The 26,717-nt window shown below is 35.2% G+C and overlaps 1 protein-coding gene across 6 annotated transcripts in view; it reads left to right on the top strand.

The window, feature by feature from the left end:
- KLHL8 (kelch like family member 8) overlaps window positions 1-26,407 on the top strand; it is a 60,170-nt gene extending 33,763 nt beyond the window's left edge. For 5 of the 6 annotated variants that reach the window (XM_030847078.3, XM_030847076.3, XM_030847075.3 and 2 more), the window contains 8 exons: window positions 8,062-8,610; window positions 9,017-9,203; window positions 13,044-13,187; window positions 14,113-14,224; window positions 18,107-18,275; window positions 18,499-18,658; window positions 22,624-22,825; window positions 23,042-26,406. In XM_030847078.3, the coding sequence (XP_030702938.1) occupies window positions 8,062-8,610; window positions 9,017-9,203; window positions 13,044-13,187; window positions 14,113-14,224; window positions 18,107-18,275; window positions 18,499-18,658; window positions 22,624-22,825; window positions 23,042-23,165 (1,647 nt within the window). In that variant the 3' untranslated portion in view covers window positions 23,166-26,406. Of the gene's footprint in view, window positions 1-8,061; window positions 8,611-9,016; window positions 9,204-13,043; window positions 13,188-14,112; window positions 14,225-18,106; window positions 18,276-18,498; window positions 18,659-22,623; window positions 22,826-23,041 lie in introns of all 6 variants that reach the window. The other variant, XM_060299638.2, reaches the window with a different exon arrangement.
- The last annotated feature ends 310 nt before the right edge of the window (window positions 26,408-26,717 follow it).

Raw genomic sequence — 26,717 nt, 5'->3', positions numbered from 1 at the left:
CAGTGCTCAGTACATAATAATAAATAATCAGCTGTTAGGATCATTATGTGTACTATTCTTGTTGTTCCAAAAGTATTAGATAATGCTGCTACAGTATATTCTTATCATTAGAAAGAACTGTAGCTTAATCTTTTAGCAGGTCTGTTATTGGATTTGTTTCTTAATTCTAATTCAACATTTCTTAAACTTTCAGAATTTTAACTGTCACAGAACAACTAAACCAAGCAGGATTATGGGTAGTTTACAATGCTCTGTTCAATACAAACTTCACTTTTTACATTCATATAACCTTGAGGATTATACTTTGATATATTCATCTCCTTTTTTTATTAGTATGCTTCATTAGATCATTATTGCTTTTAGGACAAGCATTTTAGAAAGACAGTTATCAAAACTGGTTTTATTGTTCATATGTAAGGCCATTAGTGTGTTTTTAAATTCCAAAGTGAGCACTGATATTGGAAAAACAAACTCATTTAACAGATATTTACTAAGGTCTTACCCTAGTATATGGAGAGTATAAATAAATCTGAATAACGTGCTGTACTTGCATTGAGGGAGTTTGAAATTTAGCTGGAGATAGGCACATACACAGCTAACTAAAATACAATTTAGTGATTGTCATTTTATGATATTTTTATGGAAGCATAGGAGAGGATCTGTTAACTATGTCTGAGAGGTGATTGGAAAGGCTTCACATAGGAGATTATATATAATCTTGAGGTCATTCCAAGGAAAGGTAAAACTTGTTTATATATTATTATGTATTTATTAGTGAAAATATTTTAGAACAGTATATCTAGTGGCAGCTCTAAAGTTATGTATGAGGGAAGATTCTTAAGGGCAACAATTTGGTGGGGAAAAGGCAGAGGGAAATTGTCTTGAAAGGGGTATTGCATAGCTCTCATAATGCTTAAATTATACATCATAGATCAACAAGACTAGCATCTACAAAGATGCTTTTATTTATGTTTTATGTAGTTTGAGGAAATGTCATTATCCTTGTTAAAGATCATAGTTAATTTTACCTCAAGAAGTTGATAGAGATTATTAGAGGAGGACAATCCCTTACATCACCTCTTGATGCCATCACTGATTATGTTTCAGTCATGTTGTTTGGCATTTTTTTTGAAAGTGCACGTTTCTGTGATTTTTTTTTTTAAAACAAGTATTTATAGGATTCTAATGAACACGTTCAAGACTCTAAGTGTTATAATTATTGGCTGTCAAAACTTTCAACTGATCAGGTAAGAATAAGTGCTCTGAAAGATTGCAGAGAAACAAAGTATTTGAACTGCATTATAGTAGTATACTTCCAAGAGGTAGAAATGATAAAATTGTTATCCTTATAAATGTAGCAGTTAACTCCTGACCAGAGAGCAGGCATAATCTAATAAAAGAGAAATGATAAAGGAGAAAGTGATTTTTTTAAAATATAAATTTATTTATTTTATTTATTTTTTATTTATTTTTGGCTGTGTTCGTTGCTGCACGCCAGCATTCTCTAGGTGCGGTGAGCGGGGGCTACTCTTTGTTGTGGTGTGCAGGCTTCTCATGGCGGTGGCTTCTCTTGTTGTGGAGCACAGGCTCCAGTAGTTGTGGCTCGCGGGTTCTAGAGCACAGGCTCAGTAGTTGTCGCGCATGAGCTTAGTTGCTCTGCGGCATCTTCCTGGACCAGGGCTTGAACCCATGTCCCCAGCATTGGCAGGCAGATTCTTAACCACTGCGCCACCAGGGAAGCCCGAGACAAACGTAAGGTAGATAGCTAGTGGGAAGCAGCTGCATGGCACAGGGATATCGGCTCGGTGCTTTGTGACCGCCTGGAGGGGTGGGATAGGGAGGGTGGGAGGGAGGGAGACGCAAGAGGGAAGAGATATGGGAACATATGTATATGTATAACTGATTCACTTCGTTATAAAGCAGAAACTAACACACCCTTGTAAAGCAATTATACCCCAATAAAGATGTTTAAAAAAAAGTGATTTTATATTTAACACTTAAGCATTCTGTGTTAAGAAGTCTAATAAAATGATCACTTCTACTTTTGTCCATTCAAATAGTAAGTCAGTATTTTGATTTTATTTTTAATGTTGCTCAGAAGAAGGGATATTTGAGTGTTTATATCCATAGATCCTTGTTTATTTGACCCCCAAAATGCTACCTAAAAATTATTGTTTTCATTGTGTAGGTTTTTAAAGTAAACGTAGTGAGATAAGATTGTAGAACAGTGAATGTGACTAGACATTGTGATATGGTAATTCACTACAAGCCAAGACATTGAGTCTTATACATTTAACCCCTTCTTGACCTGGCAATTAAACATGTTTATGGCTACTCTGACTGAATAAAATTGGTGGATTATTGAAAAAGAGTAGCTAATTGAGATAAAAGGGCAAAATTACAAGGGCTTAAACTGAAAAATTAGAATACAGCTTATAAATGTACATAAAAGGAGACTTGGGTATATAGGCTTTTTTCCTTCCAGTCTTCATTTCTGTTCTATGTGTTTTCTACACTTTTATTTCAATATCGGTCTCAAACATTTAGCTTGAGTTACTGTTAAGTAAAGTACTAAAAATGTCAAAGAAGTAAAAATTAAATCAATTGAAAAATTGTTCAGTTATCAACATATTGAACATTATTTATTGCTTTGAAATTTTGATGAAGGGATTATTCTCAAACACTGCTGATGGATATGTAAATTCATTCCTTGTTTTTCATGGATGGTTTGGCCGTATGTATCAAGAGCTGTAAAAAGCTTATATTTATTGACTCATTAATTCTGCTTTTCAGATTTTATCTCAAGGAAGTATTCTGAAATGTTGAAAAAACTTCCTGTTCTAAGATACTGTTTATATTTAAAATATGGAAAAGTTGTCTTAATGGCTGATATCAGAATAAATAAACTGTGTTACATCCACTGTGTAGAATAAGCATGAAGAGTTGAAAGTTTTCAGAAACTTAGGAAAAGGTGACAAAGTTCAGGACAGTCTATTATGTTTCAAAATGCATGGGAAAAAGTTAAAAGGAAATATGCCAACAGGTTGACAGTATTTGTTGAATTGTGAGTAAATTTTTTCCCTTATATTTTTCTGTACTTTCTTGATTTTACACTTTAAATATATATTGTAGTTGAGGGGAAAAAAGAAAACTTGAAAAGTAAGTGACCTTTAATGTAAGATAATAGATAGGTTCCTTTTGAAAGTCAGGGCTGATAGTTAATGGAATTTTTTATATATATATAAATTTATTTATTTATGGCTGTGTTGGGTCTTCATTGCTGCGCGCAGGCTTTCTCTAGTTGCAGTGAGCAGGAGCTACTCTTCGTTTTGGTGTGCGGGCTTCTCATTGCAGTAGCTTCTCTTGTTGCGGAGCATGGGCTCTAGGCGCGCAGGATTCAGTAGTTGTGGCTAGCGGGCTCTAGAGTGTAGGCTCAGTAGTTGTGGCGCACGGGCTTAGTTGCTCCGCGGCATGTGGAATCTTCCCAGACCAGGGCTCGAACCCATGTCCCCTGCGTTGGCAGGTGGATTCTTAACCACTGCACCACCAGGGAAGTCCCTGTTTCATTGTATTTTGATCCCTATTGGCTAATCCATGGACAGTTACTCAAGGTTTGGATTAGCGGTTTGTATTTCAAGCTTTTGTTAAAAAATAAAGGATCATTATGTTAATGTTGATATTCAACATATTTCACTACTTGGGTTTAAGCTTGACGTGTTTTCTTTTCCCCGAGCATCTTGAATTATTCATATGTTCACTTATCTAATCAAAATGTAAATTAGAAAATTCCCTAGTATCAAGGACATATGCTATAGTATTTATATCATTTTAAATGGTATAATAATGTCTAATATTTTGTAGTTTGTGTATTTTTCACCCAGTTTTAAACATCTAGTCTTTAGACTTCGATTTCTTTCATTTTAAAATTTCTGATAAAATATTTTTGGTAATTGATACTTATATTTATGTACCAGAGAAGAAAAATTTAGAAATAAACTCTTAAGAACATGAGACTGCATAGTGTCAAAGGAAAGCTAATAAATGCATAAAAGCCCATATTTTTTATTTTTGGCTGTGCTGGGTCTTCGTTTCTCTGCGAGGGCTTTCTCTAGTGGCAAGCGAGGGCCGCTCTTCATCGCGGTGTGCAGGCCTCTCACTGTCGCGGCCTCTCCTGTTTTGGAGCATAGGCTCCAGACGCGCAGGCTCAGTAGTTGTGGCTCAGGGGCCTAGTTGCTCTGCGTCATGTGGGATCCTCCCAGACCAGGGCTCGAACCCGTGTCCCCTGCATTGGCAGGCAGATTCTCAACCACTGTGCCACCAGATAAGCCCCTTGGAAGGAGTTCTTTAGACCCAACCAAGTTGTCAGTTACTTGCCGCGCAGTCTTAATTTGGATGTTTGGTGGTCGTCTGGGTGGATCTTTTCAAGTCCAAAGACATAGAGCAATAGGAGAATGAGAAAGACTGAGTGGGAAAAGCCTTGGCCTCAGTGCGCTTCTTCACGGCCAGAGAACTGGTCTCTGCCAGATCCTGCAGGCGACGTCAGCTGCCACTTAATGGGCTACTGGAATCTACATGGCTCAGGATAAGTCCCAGCCACCCTTCAGAGGGGAGCCATAGCCCAATAGGCGGATCGAGATTATGGCCTTTGAGGCCCCGCATTGGGTGCCAGAAAAGATGTTGCAGGAAAGAGAGTGGGGTGCGAGAGGATGGTCACATCCCAAGTCATGTCTGAGTCCCTGGGATGGCCACCAAGTGTGGGTTCTTGGCTTTGTGCAGGCAAGAATTCAAGAGCAAGACATAGTAAAGTGAAAAGTTTATTCAGGGAGATACACACTCCATAGACAGAGTGTGGGCCATCTTGGAAGGCAAGAGGCCAAGCCCAAATTTTTTGATGTTCCTATTTCATATATAAGGCTCAAAGATCTTTTTAAAGTTAAGATGGGTATTTATTTATTTATTTATTTTTACAAAAATGTTAGTTTGCATTAGCCCCACATTCACAAAACTTAGAAAACGAAAGAAAATGCCCAGCCATTGTAGAACTCTAACATCCAAGTATCAATTCCTTTATTCCAATCAAAAACAATGTTCCCAGAATTCAGCACAAAACTGGAAACACTGCTGCTACCAGCCATAGTCCATAACAGTAACTTTAAATTGTCCAAGGGGATTAAGGAAGCATTTTAAATACTGTCACTCCTACCGAAGGATTTTAGGCAACGAGAATTTATTCTCATACAAGAATAAATTTGCATTTTATCATTAAACAGTATGAGGGCCTTAACTGGGAATTACCAGTTTATAAACTTTCTCCCCCAAATTTGTGAATATATCTGAATGTTAAAATTTTCTTATTTAGACGATGGGTATTTATTCTAAAAGGGTGCATAAGGGTATGATTTTGTGTGTATGTGTGTATATTAAATATACATGTTTTAGTTTATTTGAATCAAATTAAAGTTACAGAGGGACAGAGCCTTATAAACAACATGAAGATAGCTTGAGGGCCATTGATTTGTACAGCTTGGATGAGAAGGCATTGTAAAAATGATGTTTATCTGAAAATTGTAGTACTTTCTTTTCTTAAAAAAAAATACTAAAAAAAAACAACAACTTTGTGTCGAGGGCTGACTTTCAGTAGATTGCAGCGAGGGAGCTCCTCTGCTACCTATAAAACCCCGACCCAGAAGCAGTCGTCTACGAATGGTTTAGCACCAATTTCCCAATGAACGTGCAGTGCGTGACAGGCAAGGGGGCGGCCGCCTTTCTGGCCGCACCTGTAGTACCTTATTTTATAGTACTATTATGTAATAGAGTCTTTGTAAGTTGTTTAATTGAGCAGGTTTATGTCATGTGAGATTTACAGATATTTACATAGAAACTAAATCTCAGTGGTGGCCAGTGCAGATGATCAAAAAAAAAAAAGATATTTTTAGACTATTTTTTAAATGTTTAATATCAGCTTTCAGATCCCATTTTAGGGCTAGTGTGAATTTGAGAACATGCCAAGCTTTCTGCTGTAGTATAGTTTACAACTTGAATCTCAGTAGACTCTAAATCCTGCCTTCTAAATTATTTTAACAAAGTGAATATAGTATAACCAACAGAAACAATCATCTTGTACTTGTTGAAATAAGTGATATTCATTCTTCCTCTACATTAGTGAAAAAAGCTGGGTAAGGGGCATTTATAAGCAAAACCTTTTATACATTGTAACATTCCTCAGGCCTTTTTCTTTAGGAGTTCTTATTTTAAAATTAGTTCCCAAATAATGAAACACAACTATAAGTGTATTACATAATCAAAATGTTACATGGAAACAGGATAATTGCTAAAACACTACTATCCTATTACTTGTACTCATTGATTATTTAACATAAAGTGCTGGGAAAACTGGATAACTACTGTGTTAAAAATAAGATGAGTAAGAGGTACAAACTATATGTATAAAATAAGGTACAAGGATATATTGTACAACACAGGGAGTATAGCCAATGTTTTATAATAACTGTAAATGGAGTATAACCTTTAAAAATTGTGAATCAGTATATTGTACAACTGTAACATATAATATTGTACAGCAACTATACATCAATAAAAAAAGATATCTGTCTTCTCAGTACCAAAAAATTCCAGATGGAAATAGATTTGTGAAAAACATAAAACTAGAAAAAATACCTGTAAATATTTATGGACTGTTAGAATGATTCCCATTTCAAGCATAGCACCTAAGGCAGAAGTCATAAGGAAAAAGATTGATTGGATTATATAAAAGTCCATAGGGAGTGAATAAAATTTTGAAGCATACTTATAAAAGAGAAGTTTTGAAATGTATATATGACAAATGACTAATATTCTAAATGTCTGAGGAGTTCTTACAAATGAGAAAAAAAGTCATAGAAAGAGTTCTTAGAAGAAATAAACGTAGTCCAAAATTTATGAATGATTCAATCATATTAGTAACAAGTAAACTAAAACAATGAGGTATTTCATACATTGAATTGGCAGATTTTTCTTAAGATAACATTCAGAATATGGCACAAATATTGTAAGCAGATCAGAAATGGACAATTTAGTAGTATGTATCCAAATTGTACTTATCCTTTGAAACAGCATTTCTGTTTTTAGGAATTTATCTCTAGGAAATAATAGAGAATGTAAACAAAGATTCTCCTACAACAAAGTTCACTACTGTGTTTGTAATGGCAGACTATTGGAAGCAATCTAATTTTTCAACAAAGTGGTGAGATTTCAGTGTTATTACATTTCTATAAGATATCATTTCAAAATGATTTAAATAGGAAATGAAAAAACTTCAGTTAAGCTCATAGTAAATACTAACATTGATTTGTTTACTCTCCTTCAATTTTCTCACTGGTAAATTGTGGATAATAATAGTATCGACTCATAGGGGCATTGGGACAATCGAGTGAGTTAATATATGAAAAGCACTTAGAATAGTGCCTGACACGATAACTGTAGTTAACAATATTGTGTTGTATATTTGAAAGTTGCTAAGAGAGTAGATCTTAAAAGTTCTCATCAGAAAGAAAAAAATTTGTAATTATATGAGGTGATGAATAGCTTACTAAAACTGTGCTAATCGTTTCACAATATATACATATATCAAATCATAATGTTGCATACCTTAAACTTATACAACATTGTATGTCAATAAAATTGGAAAAAAAGAAGGGACTCTTAGACCAAAAAAAAAGTATAGTGCCTGATACATAGTAAGTGCTAGGTGATGTTTGCTATTAGCCTCATTAATTCACAAAATGCTTCTGAAATGTGAGATAATACAGAAAAATCATAGTTTATGGTATAAAACATTATGGATACATGTATAAAAGATTTGACTCTAACTTGGAAGAAGAAAATTGCGTGACCTTAAGAAATTGGCCTAGATTGAAAGTAAGTGACAAAGGATTACATTGCTAAAACAAATACACTAAACTTGTCTGGAGTTTTTATCCCTGCTATACAGCATGTACTCAATGCTGATCTCAGGCTAATTTTGATATTAAACTGAGTCTCTCTTTGTTTTGTTTTGAACAGGTTGGCTCAAAGCTAATCTCTTGTCACAAACTGGTATTGGCTTGTGTTATTCCCTACTTCAGAGCTATGTTTCTCTCTGAAATGGCTGAAGCCAAGCAAACACTGATTGAGATCAGAGATTTTGATGGTGATGCAATAGAAGACTTGGTAAAGTTTGTCTATTCTTCACGACTCACTTTGACTGTTGACAATGTCCAGCCTCTCTTATATGCAGCCTGTATTCTACAGGTTGAACTGGTGGCTAGAGCTTGTTGTGAATACATGAAGTTACATTTTCATCCCTCCAATTGTCTGGCAGTAAGAGCCTTTGCAGAAAGTCACAATCGAATAGACTTAATGGACATGGCGGATCAGTATGCCTGTGAGCATTTTCCTGAAGTGGTGGAGTGTGAAGACTTTGTAAGTGTGTCACCCCAGCATCTCCATAAGCTTTTGTCCTCCAGTGATCTAAATATTGAGAATGAAAAGCAGGTCTATAGTGCAGCCATCAAGTGGCTTCTTGCCAATCCTCAGCATCATTCCAAATGGTTGGATGAAACACTTGCACAGGTAGGGATGAATAAGATTGTGTATAGAAATGAAATGATATGGAAGCAAATCAGCATGTTCCATTTATCATAAAAAGTGTAGATTATCCGTTGATGTAATATGATGTGAAAATGGCTTTGACTCTTTCCTACTTACTAAATCATTTAAGGATAAGTCTGAATGTGTCTTATTTGAATTAGAAAGATCATTACTTGCTTTTTAACCTGAATATTTTAAAAATCCCTTTGAGATATCTTTAGATATCATCTAAAGCAATCTAAATTGCTTTAGAACTTGGCACATTGAGCTTCATTCAGATTTTAGAAGGTAAATGAGTTTTAAAAAGAGAACATGCTGCAGTGAAAGTAGAGAATGAACTGTCCAATTGCAACTTAAATTTTATATCTGCAACTATTCACAATCTTAGGTTCGTTTGCCGCTGTTGCCGGTTGATTTTCTTATGGGTGTTGTGGCAAAAGAACAGATTGTCAAACAAAATCTAAAATGTAGAGATTTATTGGATGAAGCAAGAAATTACCACCTTCACTTGAGTAGCAGAGCAGTACCTGACTTTGAATACTCCATTCGGACTACCCCAAGGAAACATACTGCTGGTAATTAAATTACTCATTTTATCAACTCTGCTCTAAGGAATTTTGTTGTATTTGACGGTTGGTTATGTTTGCTGAAACCTAATTGTAAGATAATTAGTATCTGATTGTCTTAAAGTAATAATTGGCAAGTAAGGTTATATATGAATTCTTACTGTGCATGATTTCAGATAGTTTTACCAATAAGCCAATTTTTTAAAAAGCTGTAACAAGACTTATACACTCTGGAGAGCCTGCTGAAATATCTTTTCTTTGGGGGTCTTTTTGATTCTTCTAGGCAGAATTAGATCCTCTGTCATTTTTGCTTAAATGACACTTGCTTTTCACATCTTACTATGTTGCACTGAAATTTATTTGACATGTTTTGAGCCCTTCAGAGACAGGTAGGTATCTTAATAACTTTGTATCCCTGGTACCAAACATGGAGCTTAACACATACTGCATATTTAAATGTTTATTTTTGCATTTTATCACATCAAAAGAAAGGTACTTAATACATCTAATGTTAATAGTATAACAGACCACATTAAACTCTTAGAATATAAAGCTCTTATACTTGAGGAGGCATGCATTTTCGCCTTTATTTGCCATAATTTACAGACTTTCATGTTTTCCCAAGAAAATAGTTTTATGTTCACTTATGTTACTCTTTAAAAAGAATATATTTGTGGGATAAGGGAGAATAAATGTGGTCAGTGAATTCTGGAATCAGTACTCTGAACACAGACTTCCTGTACATCTGCTGTGACCTAATGTGGTTATTAAAAAAAGAGATCCGTGGAATAGCCTAAAAACAACAAAAGGCAGTACATGGTAATGAATAGTGGGACTTTATCTAGATAGTATAAAGAAAATTTGAATGTTGTAGATCTGCCTATGAAGAAGTAGTTCTTCTAAATAGTTTAACATGAAAAGGATGGCTTATTTTTCTTTTATAGGTTGGTTTCAAGTATTAAATTTTTGAAGTGTAGATTTTTTTTAGTTGTGAATCCTGTTTTAAGAAGTCAAGGTATTTAATTCTTCAGATTCAGACTTGAATTCAAAGATTTTGGCAGTCTAGGTTATATGCCAAATGTATTAGACCCTCATATACATGATCTCTTACATGATTGCAAGAACTTTATGAAGTAGGTTTTAGTGAAGGATTTGATCCTTATTGTGAGAAAGGTGGTGTTATTCCATTTTATGGATGAGGAAGCTAAGAATCAGAGTGAAAGGATGCCCAAGGCTACACAGAACAGTGGAGAAAGGATTTGTGTCGTGATCTTTTTACTTCATTTTAATTTTTTTCCTTCCATGTCATGTCCCTAGGTGACCTATGTAGCTGAAATATTAGGGTCCACTTAAATAAAATCTAATCAATAATTGGGATTACATTCTGGGATTATAATTCCAGCTGTGCCATAAAACATCTGTAATTTGGGGCAGATTTCTTAATCTCTGAAGGCTTCAGTTTATAAATAATTTTGACTGCAGGATCTTTAAAATCTCTTTCAACCTTAATTATTTCATTTAATTTAATTCTTTAATTCTTTTTAATTTTCAACTTTAATTCAACTTTCAACTTTAATTTAATTCTTTCATTTAATTTAATTCTTTAATTCTTTAATTTAATTCTTTTTAATTCTTTCAACTTTAATTCTCTGACTTAAAACATTGAATTGGTTGGAAAAGATAGCACAGGCAGTTCTGGTCATTCATGTATGTAGTCATTCAGCAAACATATATTAAGTGCCTACTATGTGCCGGGTTCTGGGTTAGGCATTAGAAATGCAAACACACAAATAGACTACAGCCGTTCCTATTTTGAGAGAACTTTCAGTCTGATGTAGGGAAATAGACATATGAATAAGTAAATGCCATAAAGTATTAAAGGTACTTTGATATAATCAAAAGGTATAGTGGGAAGCAAAAAGAGTGGTTATTTTTACTTTGGAAGGGACAGAGGTTTTATAGGGAAAATAACCCCCAGTCTTAGTTTTGAATAATAAATAGATGTTTTTCTGGGTGCCAGTTAGAGAAAAGGGTATTCAGTTTATTTTACATTTATTGAATGTTTAGTACACGCCAGGCACTGTACTCGTCTTTATTAGTGCATAAACGCTTAACACACTATCTTAATCTCGCTTAGACTCTGGTGACAGATATCAGCATAATAGATCATTTCAATACTGTATGTTACATGAATGAGAGTTACCAAAAGTTGTTACCAGAACATTGAGGATGATCACTATATGGGTGATGCAGGAGCTTAAACATTAAAGGAAAGACAGGGAGAAAATCGCGTTGGACAATGCAAGGCCTTTATGCTCTACTAAGGCTTTATCCTGTAGAGCAGTGGTTCTCATAGTGTGAAGCAAGTGGTGGCCTCTTGACCAGCAGCATGACCATTCACTTGGGAAGTTTTTAAAAATTCAAAATTTTGGACCTACCCCAAACCAACTGAATCAAACTCTTGGTGGGGGAGGGGTCAGGCCCAGCAATCTGTGTTTTATAAAATAGCTCCTCTGGTGATTCTGAATCAGAATAAAGGGTTTTTTTTTTTCCTTTTTTTTAATTTGGCTGAGTCGGGTCTTAGTTGTAGCACACGGGATCTTTGTTGAGGCATACAGGATCTTTTAGTTGCAGCATGTGGGATCTAGTTCCCTGACCAGGGTTCGAATCCAGGCCCCCTGCATTGGGAGCATGGGGTCTTAACCACTGCGCCACCAGGGAAGTCCCCAGAATAAAGTTTTGATTTGTTAAGAAAAATTGTGGTAAAACACATATACCATAAAAATCACCATTTTAACCATTTTTAAATGTACAATTTAGTGGCATTCAGTAAAATTTTTAAGAACTACTGATACAGGTAATGAAAAGCTGTTGAAAGAGCCTTTTAATTAGATTATTCAGTTGACAGTCTGAAAGCAAAAGAGTACTAAGTGATAAGAGAGAACAAGATTTTGCAGTAATAGCTGATGAGGGCCTGAACTAACAGTGGCTGTGGGAATAGCGAGGGAGAGAAAGGATACCTCAGGGAAGGACGAAGGTCTTTAGGTGGGTGAGGAAGGGAGATCTTTTATGATGGGTTTGAGGTGCCTCTGGGACATCAAGTGGAAATGTGGCTTAGAAGTGTAGATTGGAAGGCATTATGATACAGATGGAATTTTAAGTAAAGGGATTGAACTTTTCCTGTGTAAGCATGAAGTATGTGAGAAGTAGGCTGAGAATGAAACAGAAAACAGAAAAGAGAGAAATGATTGGAGACAAAAGGAGACTTTGATATTATGGAAATCAAGAGTTAAGGAGTTTCCAAAAAAACTAGGGTGATCAGTATATCAAATGTTGTAATTGTATTCAGTCAGAAATTAACTTTATGAGTTTGTTGGATTTTGTCATGACCTTACTAGCAAGAGCAATTTTTCAGGGTGGGTGAGGAACTCAACCGTATTATAGTGGAATGTTAACAAGCTGAGATAACTGATGTATTCTATTCTTTGAAAAGTTCAAATGAGGGGGAAGAAAAGAAAATTAGATTTTTAGTGGTATAATGACGTTAAATGCTATCCAAATAATTTTTTTTTCCTGTTAATCAAAATTTTGAGTTCGTAAGTTTTTTTCCACACTTATTTATCTATTTTTTTTTTTTTTTTTGGTTGGGGGAATTTCCTGGCAGTCTAGTGGTTAGAACTCCATTCTCTCACTGCCATGGGCCTGGGTTCAATTCCTGGTCAGGGAACTAACATCCCACAAGCCATGTGGTATGGCCAAAAAATAAAAAATAAAAATAAAATTAGCTGTAAAAAAAAAAAAAAAGGGGGAGCTGTGATTTTAACCTCTATTTTGTGGCTTTACCTTTAGGTGTGCTATTTTGTGTAGGTGGTCGCGGTGGATCGGGTGACCCCTTTCGCAGTATCGAATGCTATTCTATCAACAAAAACAGTTGGTTCTTTGGACCAGAAATGAACAGTCGAAGGCGACATGTGGGTGTAATCTCAGTGGAAGGTGGGTCTGCTTTTGTGTTAAATCACATCGTGTCACCACAATGGTCTTTTAAATATTTGAACTTTGAGAATTTCTTTCTATAAGAAAATTCCTACATTATAAAATATGTTTCAGTATATCAGGTTATTTGGTGAATGTTTACTTGTTTTATGCCCATAGATGCTCAGTGTACAATCTCTTGCATATGGATGCTTAACAGGAGATGAGTATTAAGGAAAAGGGAGTTAAAATATTCTGAGTTATATTTACAAACTAACCAAACTAAAGAAAAATATTTATTGAACACAAATAATAAATATATATTAACTTTTTTCTATACCTAATTATTATTATTGAAATGAGGTTTTTTACCTGGTTACTAAAAATGAATTAATTGCAGAACCATGGATAAATTGTTAGGAGAATTAAAAAGTCACTTTTCTTCCAGTTATAGAAGTATAAATGCTTTGGGGAGAAATAAGAAAACATATTTTCATAAAAAACAAAAATCATCTGTAACCCAGACACCTAAATAGTCACAGTTACCATTTTGGTATGTTAATAGTTCCAATTTTTATTTGTTTCATTTAGAAAAGGTTTGATATATTAAGAGTTTTATATTTTCTTTATACAAGAGCATTTTTTCATTTTATTAAACATTCTTTGCAAGGATGATTAGTGATTTCATCTACTAAGTAATAAAAAGTTGGGAAACCTAAGGGCAGGATAATGTTTGAACATTTAAATAACTTGTAAAACAGCGTGTTTCAGGCATTTTATTAAGCAGAAGCTTACATTTATTTTCATTTGACTACTGAAGTGACTTGATCATAATGTTGAACAGAAGAATATTTGTTGAAAGTTAATTGTGCTATTTTAATTATATATTGATTATATATAAATTTATTTACTTGGAAACAAATGAAAATACTTCTTTACTTTACAGGTAAAGTGTATGCAGTGGGTGGACATGATGGAAATGAACATTTAGGTAGTATGGAGATGTTTGATCCTCTCAATAATAAATGGATGATGAAGGCATCAATGAACACAAAGAGGTAGATGAGCATGGACATTTATTTTGATTTGTTGGTGGAAAATAAAGAAAGCTTCCTATAACTGAAAGGGCTAATTTTTTACTCTACATTTTTAGAAACTTTAAATACCTTCCTAAACACATTTTGTGAAAGCATCCAATGTGATGCTTCGTTATAACTTTCAAAATTTTCCTGAGAATTAAGAATAGAATCATGTCTTTGAGTATGATAATGATTGTCATAGTTTTGACTCATACCTGAGCATTTATTTAAATTTTTATTTTGAAATAATTTAAAATTTTCAGAAAAGTTTCAAAAATAGTTGCGTTCCTATGTACTAGTGGTGCTCAACTGAAGATAATTTTGCACATGGGGATACACTGACATCTAGTTTTCTATTCTTGATTAATTTAACATAGTATTTTTAACTGAGTTTTCTTGTGTGTTAGAAGTATGAAAACTTAGATGGAAATGTGAAGCGAGTTCGGCTGAAAAGAGATTTTTGGCCTTTTTTTCACTCATGAGGAGAAAGAATCTTAGTGGGGAAAACCTAGCCTTAAAATACACTACTTATCTATAAATGACATTTTAATACTTTAGTAGGGCTTGATTTATGCTACATGGTAACTACAAACAGTTTAAATTCTAACACATGAATTAAAATAGGGGAGAAAATCCTTAAGTACATTTTTAATCTTTATACTCTTGCCTCCTTATCATGCTAAGCTGGTTTTAGCTGAGAATTGAGTGAAACTTGTCTAACAAAATAGCAGTTGAATTTCTTTAATCTTCTAAAATATACCCTGAGCACTACAATAGCTTTCCAACTGTATAAAAAATAATAGAACTGCATTTATTTTCTCATGTTATTTGTTTTTATAATTTGTATCCCCCCAAATCATTGTTTCGGTGTGTATTCCAAAATAATATTCATATGTTAAATACCTGGTTTTCTGTTTTTCCCCCTTTTTCTTTTTCATCTTTTCACTAAAATGGATACTGATGTTTGTTCAAGGTATGGTTTTATTGAAACCCATCATCCTAACAGAGCATCTCTAGGGGTTGATTTATTTATTCAGCAAATACTGGTTAAATGCCCATTACAGGATATACCAAGTGCTGAAGATACAGCAATAAATAAGACAGCCATAGAGCTTACATTCTAGAAGGCAAGATAGAAATAAAGACATAATTACAAGGGTAATAATGCTAGCACTAGCGTAAGTAAAGAATGCTTGAGAGTGGAGTCCCATTTAACCTAAGGTCTGAAGGAACAAAAGAATTTAGACTCATTAAGTGGTGGGTGGTGGGTGGTGTAAGGTTGGTGGATGGAAAGAGATGAAGAGCCTTTGAAAATCTGGAGATGAATGAGAGCTGAGAGCATGAAAGAAGTCCCATGTGGCTGACAGATCAAAGGGGATAGTGTCAACAGACAGCTGAAATAGCAGGCAAAAAATAAGGGCCTTTCAAGTTTGCCAAGATTTTTTAATCTGGTGCGCTTTGAAATACACACACATTTTTTTTTTGATAGTAGGGGAGTGATAGAATCAGATTTCTCTTTTCAAAGATCCTCTGCTATGAAATGGAGAATGTATTTGAGGAAGACCAGAGTGAAAACAGTCTGGGAAACCAAAAGGGTTATTGTAATATTTTTAGTCGAAGAAATAATGGTGGCTTGGACTAAAGTGGAAGAAGTTGAGATAGAAGAAAGAGGACATATTTGAGAGAGTTCAGAAGTGTACAATCAACAAGAGTTTATAATAATTAGATGTGGGAGGCAAAAAGAACAATAAGGAAGAGGCTAAGATGATCCTTAAGTTTCTGGCTTAAACAACTGGATATGGATAGTGGTGTGACTTTCTGCATTAGGAAGAGCAAGACGGTGTACAGGATCAAGTTTTTGTTTGTCTTCTAATGGGTATATTAGTTTTCTCTTGCTGTGTAACCAATTATGACAAACTTAGAAGCTTAGAACAACATCCATTAATTAGTTCACAGTTCCACAGGTCAGAAGTCCAGGAACTGTAACTGAGTTTTCCACTTAGGCTCCACAAGACCAAAATCAAGGTGTAAGCTGTAGGCTCTAATGGAGGCTCTGGGGAAGAAACTACTTCCAAGGTCATTTAGGTTATTGATAGAATGCAGTTCTTTGTGATTGAAGGACTGAGTTTCTTGTTTTTACTGGCTGTAGGCCAGGGGTCACTCTCAGCTCCTAGAAGCCATTCTGAGGTCCTTTCCAAGTGCTCCCCTCAATCTTCAAACTAGCAGCGACTTGTAGAATCCACCACGTTCTTTGAGTTTCTGACCTGTCTTCTGCTACCAGCTGGAGAAACCTCTCTGCTTTTATAGGGCTTACGTGGTTAGATTAAGCTCATTCAGGTAATCTCCACTTTGCCATGTAACGTAGTATAATCATAGGAGTAAAACCAGAGGGTGAATATTGTGGAGGAAGACATCTTAAAATCTGCCTAGCACAAGGAGGTAGACAGTAAGTTTCACTTAGATTAAAGTTAAGGTTGAAGATCCAGACACACAGATTTGAAGTAGAAGCTGTATATATATCTGGAAATACATATTAGAGTTATAAATCTATGGAAAGAATGAAATTGCCTACAGAGAGAGTATAGGGTGATAAGAGGCCTTAGGGAACTTCATAATTCAGTGACAGCATAGAGAAGAAGGCACTGGTAAAGGAAGCTGAAAAGTACCAGCCAGAGATGTAATGGAGGAGGAAACTCAAACATGTGATGTCACAAAAATCAAGAGAGTTTTGAGGAGTAAGAAATAATCAATAGTGTCTTATGGTCTTGTGATTTAGGGGGTGGAGGGAGGGGGGAATTATATGGTCTACTCACTTCTGCCACGATATAACACTTGTATATTCTAGAGTGTACACACATGTGTTCACCTACACCTGAAAGTTTTTATAACCACAGTATTTTGTAAGTCATTGCTTTATACTCAAGGGAAAAGAAGTTAAGGACACAAAATGAATGACAACATTATCCTTAAGAATTCTTTCCTAGGATACTCTTTTGGTAAACTGAGAGTTATAATCTCAGTAGAGCAGCAGTTCTCTCCAGAAATAATAGTAGCTAATACACAGCACTGAATATGGGCTAATCACTGTTCTTGGTGCATTACCTATATTGACAAATTAATATCAGTTGTGTCTACTGCTTTCTCAAATGGGTGACAGATGAAGAAGCAAGGTAGTAAAGGTTTAAGCAATACACATTATCCAAAGTATATACCAGGTCAGTGACAGATAAATTTTAGAATCGTTCAACTTTTGATTGCTGCAGTGTGTTTTTTAAGAAATTGATATAATTTTTTTTCAGTCACCATTATGATGAATTAGCTTTTAACATGGGCTAAGTCTCTTCTGTTCCAAGATAAATAGATGCCCTTCAGAAGTTAAGCAATGTGATATAAAGCTTGTAATATAAAATTGATGTTCTTTTGTGTGATGTAATGAAACACTGCAACAAAATGTGCTCTGCAATTACGTGAATTTAGTAATGAGATTGACTTCTGACCTCTGTAGCAGACCATCTCTGTCAATTCATCAGTCTCTTAATTATGCAACTGAGTGTTTTACTAACTGAATGTTTTGGACTCCATTTATAGTATTTTGTTGGGTTTTCCTTTATTATTTCATTTAAGTTTAAAGTAACCTGTGTAGGCTATGCATTATAAAGCTCCAGAGGGCACTGTTCACATACACTTGCACAATTTGGCAACCCTGTAGCCATCTATTCAGAAGCTTTGATAAACCTAAAAATAACGGGAAAAAGCCACATTGACATTTAATGTGATAAATGGGTACATTAGCAAAATTATTTTGCTACCTTTTTTCTGGAAACAAATGGAATGCTGAAGTGTCTTTTATTGTTTTTGCAGGCGAGGAATTGCCTTGGCCTCCTTGGGAGGCCCAATTTATGCAATTGGAGGGTTAGATGACAACACTTGCTTCAACGATGTTGAGAGATACGACATAGAATCTGATCAGTGGAGTACAGTGGCACCAATGAATACTCCCCGAGGAGGAGTTGGCTCTGTGGCTCTTGTGGTAAGTTATGTTGCAGCTTGCTCACTGGATTGCATTGCATCACATACCTAACCAAATAAGGAAAGGTCTGATGTATTCATATTTCCAGTATGCAGATATTGATTACACACCAGATTGTTATATGAAATACTGCTCTCTTGCACATTCTGGTCTACCATTAGGACAGCATGTAAATCAATTCAAAATCTAATGTCTTGTGTTTTTTTTTTCTTTCTTTATTTAGAACCATGTTTATGCAGTAGGTGGCAATGATGGAGTAGCTTCTCTATCTAGTGTGGAGAGGTATGATCCACATCTCGATAAATGGATAGAAGTTAAAGAAATGGGTCAGCGAAGAGCAGGCAATGGAGTTAGTGAGCTCCATGGTTGCTTATATGTTGTTGGTGAGTGGATATTTCTCTAGTTTAATTTTTTACAGGACATACAATGATAGTGTCAGTGACACAAATTTACATTGCATTTAGGCCCAAGTGGAATCAGTCCTAAGATTTGCTTTTGAATTCTTAAGATTCATATTCAAGCTTCTTTGTTTACATCTTCATCTTTCATGTTTAAAACTCTACCTCTGTATTTTTACTTTACTTTTCTTGTCTTCATTTCAAGGGAATTGTGTTGACTAAGCAAACCAATAGGTATTTCATATGCATGATGGCAGTTAGTGTCTCTGTATTGCTTTTTGACTTACTGTATAATAGAGTTGGAGGGGAATAGCCAAAGCAATCTTGAGAAAGAAAAATGGAGGAAAAACGGAGCTGGAGGAATCAGGCTCCTGGACTTCAAACTATACTACAAAGCTACAGTAATCAAGACAGTATGGTACTGGCACAAAAATAGAAATACAGATCAATGGAACAGAATAGAAAGCCCAGAGATAAATCTACACACATATGGTCACCTTATCTTTGATAAAGGAGGCAAGAATATACAGTGGAGAAAAGACAGCCTCTTCAATAAGTGGTGCTGGGAAAACTGGACAGCTACATGTAAAAGAATGAAATTAGAACACTCCCTAACACCATACACAAAAATAAATTCAAAATGGATTAAAGACCTAAATGTAAGGCCAGACACTATTAAACTCTTAGAGGGAAACATAGGCAGAACACTCCATGACATAAACCACAGCATGATCCTTTTTGACCCACCTCCTAGAGAAATGGAAATAAAAGCAAAAATAAACAAATGAGACCTAATGAAACTTTAAAGCTTTTGCACAGCAAAGGAAACCATAAACAAGACGGAAAGACAACCCTCAGAATGTGAGAAAATATTTGCAAATGAAGCAACTGACAAAGGATTAATCTCCAAAATTTACAAGCAGCTCATGCGGCTCAATCTCAAAAAAACAAACAACCCAATCAAAAAGTGGGCAGAAGACCTGAATAGACATTTCTCCAAAGAAGATATACAGATTGCCAACAAACACATGAAAGAATGCTCAACGTCATTAATCATTAGAGAAATGCAAATCAAAACTACAATGAGATATCATCTCACACCGGTCAGAATGGCCATCATCAAAACATCTACAAACAATAAATGCTGGAGAGGGTGTGGAGAAAAGGGAACCCTCATACACTGTTGGTGGGAATGTAAATTGATACAGCCACTATGGAGAACAGTATGGAGGTTCCTTAAAGAACTAAAAATAGAACTACCATATGACCCAGCAATCCCACTACTGGGCGTATGCCCTGAGAAAACCATAATTCAAAAAGAATCATGTACCACAGTGTTCATTGCAGCTCTATTTACAATAGCCAGGACATGGAAGCAACCTAAGTGTCCATCAACAGATGAATGGATAAAGAAGATGTGGCATATATATACAATGGAATATTACCCAGCCATAAAAAGAAACAAAATTGAGTTATTTGTAGTGAGGTGGATGGACCTAGAGTCTGTCATACAGAGTGAAGTAAGAAAAAGAAATACCGTATGCTAACACATATATATGGAATCTAAGGAAAAAAAAAAAAGGTCATGAAGAACCTAGGGTCAAGACGGGAATAAAGACACAGACCTACTAGAGAATGGACTTGATACGGGGAGGGGGAAGGGTAAGCTGTGACAAAGTGAGAGTGTGGCATGGGCGTATATACACTACGAAACGTAAAATAGCTAGCTAGTGGGAAGTAGCCGCATAGCACAGGGAGATCAGCTCTGTGCGTTGTGACCACCTGGAGGGGTGGGATAGGGAGGGTGGGAGGGAGGGAGATGCAAGAGGGAAGTGATATGGGAACATATGCATAGGTATAACTGATTCACTTTGTTATAAAGCAGAAACTAACACACCATTGTAAAGCAATTATACTCCAATAAAGATGTTAAAAAAAAACTTAAAAGAGTTCTTGATAAGAGAGTGGGATATTGTTAGCACTTAAACATCTACAAGTAATAGAAGTAATACTGAGTATTTCAGTGCTTATGTGTATTGAATAAGAGAAATAACATAATTTTTTACCTTTTCAGTCTAGCCCAATCATCACAGCAGCTCTTTGAGGTAGTGAGAGACTGAGAGAGTGAATAATATAGTCACAGGCCTAAATAAGTTGACAAGGCTGGAATTTGAAGCAGGGTCTGTGAGAACCCAGAGTTCTTACACTTACACCATTGCTACCTCTCTCAGCTCCCTATCTAGCACAGGCATTGACATATGTTATATCTCAACAGGAGTATCATTGTTGCTGTTACTTGTTAAATCTTCTGGGCACTTATAGTAGAACAGACATGGTAAAAATAAGACTGACTCAGGTAGAACCTTAAAATAAAAACCCTCTTGGTCATTCAAGTTCTACTTAAAACAGGTACAACTGATTTGAATAAGAAAACTTTGAAGGTAACTGTATGTACAGGAAGCTAATTGCATCCTCCCTTTTCTGTTCCTCTGCTTTGAGTTCTTTGTTCAAAATTTATATGCATTAGCTAGGGAAATGATAGGGAGCTCATGAAAAAGAGGGCCATGAAAAATATAACTACCCTGTATTAAAAACTTAATCTCTTCTACATTAGCATTAGCAATAATTGAAAGTAGAGCCTTTGTTACAGTGAAAAAATGTTTTTTATCATGGTTGTGGTGGTGATAACACTATTACATTTGTTAAAAGTCACTGAATTATGAACTAAGATCAGTGAATTTTATTTTATTTTTTAATTAATTAATTCTTGGCTGTGTTGATTCTTTGTTGCTGTGCACGGGCTTTCGCTAGTTGTGTCTAGCGGGGGCTACTCTTTGTTGTGGTGCGTGGGCTTCTCAGTGCTGTGGCTTCTTTTCTTGTGGAGCACAGGCTCTAGGCACATGGGCTTCAGTAGTTGTGGTGCATGGGCTCAGTAGTTGCGGCTCGCGGGCTCTACAGTGCAGGCTCAGTAGTTGTGACTCACGGGCTTAGTTGCTCCACGGCATGTGGGTTCTTCCCGGACCAGGGCTCGAACCTGTGTCCCCTGCTTTGGCAGGCGGATTCTTAACCACTGCACCACCAGGGAACTCCCGATCAGTGAATTTTACCTCAATTGATTTAATAAAATTAAACCCATTAGAGAAGTTAACTTTGTTGATTTTTTTTTTTAACCTGACCTTGTTTCTAAATAGACTGTCAGAATATCAACACTTCTGTCCTCAGGAAAATAGGCTTAGTCATCAGGGAGACCTATTACTCATGTAGACTGAGGTGGAGCCTAAAAAGAGACACATACATTTTTAAAGGAAAGAGCACTGTTAAAATAGCAGTCTCTGTGTTTAACAATCAGGAACATAATAAGTAACATTGTTAAGATGATCTGTGGAGAGGACTGTCGTCATCTAGAATAGGGAGCATGAAGATGTAGTTTTGGCAAAAATTGGTAAGAATTCAGTCATAGTCCACCATCTCTGTAATTATGATTACGATTATAGTACTAAGGGAAACAGTTGGAAAACTTTGACATATTTAAATGAATCAAGTGACTTAGTGTAGTTTATTCTCTTCTCAAGCCTTCTTACTGTTTAAAAATCTAATATATACATGTACACACAAAGAGAAGGAATCTCAGTACTTTCTTGCTTGCCTCTAGGAAGCTAAGGGAAAATTATATGAATGTCCGTGGGGTTTTTTTCTCCTAAATTATCTGCTTAAATATAGGGACTTTAGTTTTTCTCACTTTAAGATTTTTAATCCTAATATTGAGGAAAATACTATTTAAATTATCTTGAATTGTAGTAAATGTATATAATAGGAGTTGGTAGTAGTGATAGATGTTGGGGTTTTCTAAAATGTTTTGAAAAGATTGGTTTGTAGAAGCTATTGAACTGAAATTTAATGGTTAATTTCTATGAAACATAATGCTATTTTAAAAATCTTTCTTTATATAGGTGGTTTTGATGATAATTCTCCTCTGAGTTCAGTTGAGCGGTATGATCCTCGAAGCAACAAGTGGGATTATGTAGCAGCCCTTACCACTCCCAGGGGTGGAGTGGGGATCGCAACAGTGATGGGCAAAATCTTTGCAGTTGGTGGTCATAATGGCAATGCATACTTAAATACAGTAGAAGCATTTGATCCAGTGCTGAATAGGTAATTTTTATTTCCTTTACACTTTAATGGGATCTTCCAGTAACAGATTATTCCGGAGTGCTAAAATGCTGCTACATGTAGTTAATAGAAAACTTTGGGGATAGCTTACTATCTTCCAAAACCAGTCCCACAATAGGGATTTTTTTGTTTTGTCTTTTGAGTAAAGTAAATCATGATTTGTTTTAAGATAACATCCTTTCTCCTCTATCTTTTCAGGTGGGAGCTTGTTGGATCTGTGTCTCACTGCAGAGCTGGAGCAGGTGTAGCTGTGTGTGCCTGTTTAACTAGCCAAATTCGAGATGTAGGTCATGGATCCAGTAATGTGGTTGACTGTATGTGACTTGAACTCCAGCCACCAACAATTTAATAACATCTGATAGGCAAGAAAGACTACCAGTATTTTGTAATGGCCACCTTTGAACAATTTTAACTACTACTAGAGTCTCATTTAAATGTAAACTGTTGTATTGTGACTAAGTGCAACTTTTGAAATGGTAGCTGAAACTACTAGTAATAAAGTTCATACTTCCCACTTTAACAAATAATGAAGTAGGGAAGGAAGACACTCTAACCTGAAACCATCTCTCCTCCAAAAAAAATGTGTTTAAAGGAGTGCCAAAACCTTGAAATTCCTTTTTTTAAAAAGTGTGTATGAATCAAAATGTAAAATGAAGTCATTTGCTGAGCTTTTGCCTAAAGGTGTTAACCTTAGGCAGTGGATTTTTCCTAGAGGGGAGATTGGAACCTATTCATCAACACAAGGATATCAGGACACATAACAGACCTGCTCCATTTGAAGATCTTTTCTACTTGGTGCTGATGAATTTATGCCTTGCTTTTTCTAGGTGTTGAGTTTTCAATTCCTTGGCTATTACAGAAATAGGAAAAATGTTTCATCTTTCTGAGTGCCCTTTAGTTGTGTTTTCAGAAGCTTATAGGAATGCTGTGGGAAGCCCTTAATTTCAGTTTGAATTGTTAGGACACCAAAAGATCTAACTGAACTAATTCCCTCTGAACGAATCTGCAGTTTTATTTTTTCATTGCATGCCGAAAGGATTTGTTTCATAATCAAAAATTGAACCAGAGGGGATATTAGAGGAGAAGGCTTTAAATTCGACATTATTCTAGTGCCCATTTGAGAGCCTTGAGAGGGAATGGTGTCCATTACATGACTCCCTAATGAGGAGACTCCAAAAATATGTTTAACACTCTTCTTTGATTTAGTCATTTCATTTTGAACCCAAGATTTATTATCTATTTTGTTATTTGCCACCATCATAGTTTTTCTAAACTGTACAGAGTCTGGATTTATTTATTTTCAGTAAATGAATGCATTTTTACAAAAACCCTTTATAGATTGTAGTTGAACTGTTGAATACTTCAAGTCCATCATTACCAATAAAAGATACTGTAAAAACAGAAAGATTGAAACTGTTTTTCCTGTTATATTTAATTCTCTCCAGTATATTTATTGAACTTTAATTGAAAATATTTCTTTAGATTACTTTAAAGCCCAGGATATTGATATATCTACTGATCTAACAGCTCTTCATGGTTTTAGCAGCATTATAAAGTGGCTTATTTGTTACATGTGTATATTTTTATAAATATTTATGAAGAATATTAAAATATTATATTTTGTATTTGCAGTGCAAGTTTGGTACCTCTCTTTTAGGCCTTCCTAAATTTTCCTTTAGTCATGCCTTAGAATTTAGTATAGTTTACTGCTGTCAGTCATCTTGTTCACAAGGAAGCTGCGGCAATGAAGAACACTACTCCGTCTGTCCAGCCCTGAAGCTCATTGCCTAGTAGCTGTGATGGTCCTTATTAAATGGCAACCTAGGCTTGTCAGTACAGTAAGGCAGAAGGCCACATTCCAAAAGCCAGTGCCTTGGATATATTAGATCAAAAAAATAAGAAGAAAAAATTGTAAGTGGGCTCAGCTAGCAGATAAAGGTCTATCGTGAAGCAGATTTAAATGTCCCAGTTTTTTGCTGTCAGCCTGTGGGCAAGTCCATAAGTCATTGCTGGATCTGAACCAGTGTTCTCTTGTACAATTGTAACCGTATTTCAGTCAATCCCAAAAGCATTTAACTCCGTAGCACTCAGTGGACTGGCTACAACTGGCTGGATGTGGAGGATAAGGCTCAAAACCTGGCTTCAGCTATTTCTTATGTCTAATGGAGTTCTTGTATTATAATGCTTGTCTAGGTATGGTTACTAGTGTGTTACATGTATTTTTGTGGGGGAGGGGATCTTTTATTCTTTCTAAGATCATTTAAAATGTTTTTTTCTTTAACATATTTCTGCCTTTGTCATGTGTATAGCATTTAGGAACATGAAGGTGTTACATTTCCATTACTGGTTTTATCTATACAGTAGTCATCTAACATTACTAAGTTGGTACCCTAGCTACCCATAAAATATGAACTACTCATAAGGGAAGTAAAGTGAAGTAAATGGAACATGTGGCTGGCTGTTACATCATGTGTGGGTAGTCAGAAGCACAGCCTTGAAGGACCTGACAATGGTTTGAAAAATTAATAGTAGAGTCAATATGCACCGTCTCTTTATTAGAAACATATTCTTTGAGATATGAAATGTGAATCAGGCTGAAGGAATCATGCAACTGAAAGGTGATTATATTCACAGGAACAGAAGGATGAAATATTCAAAGAAGATGGCTACTTAATTGTGAGGCCTATCCCTTTAACCTCAGATGTTAAGATCACCTACCAAAAAGACATAAAGTAGAGCTAAAATTCTAAATTATAAATGGAAAAAAGAAAAAGTAAAAATTTGCATATTTCTTTGAAAAGTATTTCTAGTTGCTTCTGTGTGATTCTCCCGAATAGTTATTAAAGCCACTGCTTTTACTGTGTTGTACTGCCACTTTAAAAACAAATTACTTGATACTGTTTTTGACTAATTTCATTATATTCTGTGTAACTAATTTATTTTTAAATGTTTGAATAAACTGTGTACTCTAAGGAGTATTATTCATTCTCTTAATTCCTAAATGCATTTTAAACTTACAGTGCTGTTAAATGCCTAGATAAGAGATTGTTGAAATTGCAGAAACTACTCTTGCAAATGGTACACTTGAGTGTTTTGTTCCTTTTTTCTCCATGTCTTATATCATAGAAAATGCATTTAGAATCTAATTCATGTCTTATTGGTTAAGAATGTTTTCTGTGGTTTCTTGTATCAGACTTCTAAAGAAATTATATTGGGGTGTCATTGACTCTGTCTCTTTTTCTCCTTTATGTGGAGTAAACAAGTGGCAATAAAACTTCTCTATAATATTTTCTTAAAACCATGTATTAGTGTAGTAGTATTCCAGCAAATCAAAATAATAAATTATCATATATACTACCAAGTACTGAGATCAGAAAGTTGCTATTTATTGATTCAAAATATGTTGCATGTACCTATTATAAGTAGGAACTTCTTCCTATGTAGTGTTCATAACTTTGCTTTTCATTGTTTGATTGCTTTTATAGAATCTTTTCAAAACTATGTAATTGTTTATTCTTGATCCTTCAAATACAAAATTGATTTAGTAGTTGCTGGAATATTTTTCTCCTCAAAGAAAAGATCTTTATGTTTAACTGAAAATAGGAAGATTTTTGTTAACCTGTACAAAAATTAAAGGTTAAAGGCAACTGATTTGAGCAATTGTCTCTTCAGCAATTGTAGACTTGTACTATATAGAAATAAGATTCTTTATGCATTAAGATGTTGTCCTTCCAATTAGTAACCTCATGAAGCTATAATTATGTTTTTCTACTTGCCATTGCTAAAAACTTTTCTGAAACTTCTCTTTGAAAACAACCTGAACATCCATTTGTAAGTCATCCAAGAGAATTAGTCTCATCGTAGTTATATGTTA

This window comes from Globicephala melas, chromosome 5 (genome assembly GCF_963455315.2).
Source record: "Globicephala melas chromosome 5, mGloMel1.2, whole genome shotgun sequence".
NCBI lineage: Eukaryota > Metazoa > Chordata > Mammalia > Artiodactyla > Delphinidae > Globicephala > Globicephala melas.
This window is presented reverse-complemented; position numbering and strand designations above follow the sequence as displayed.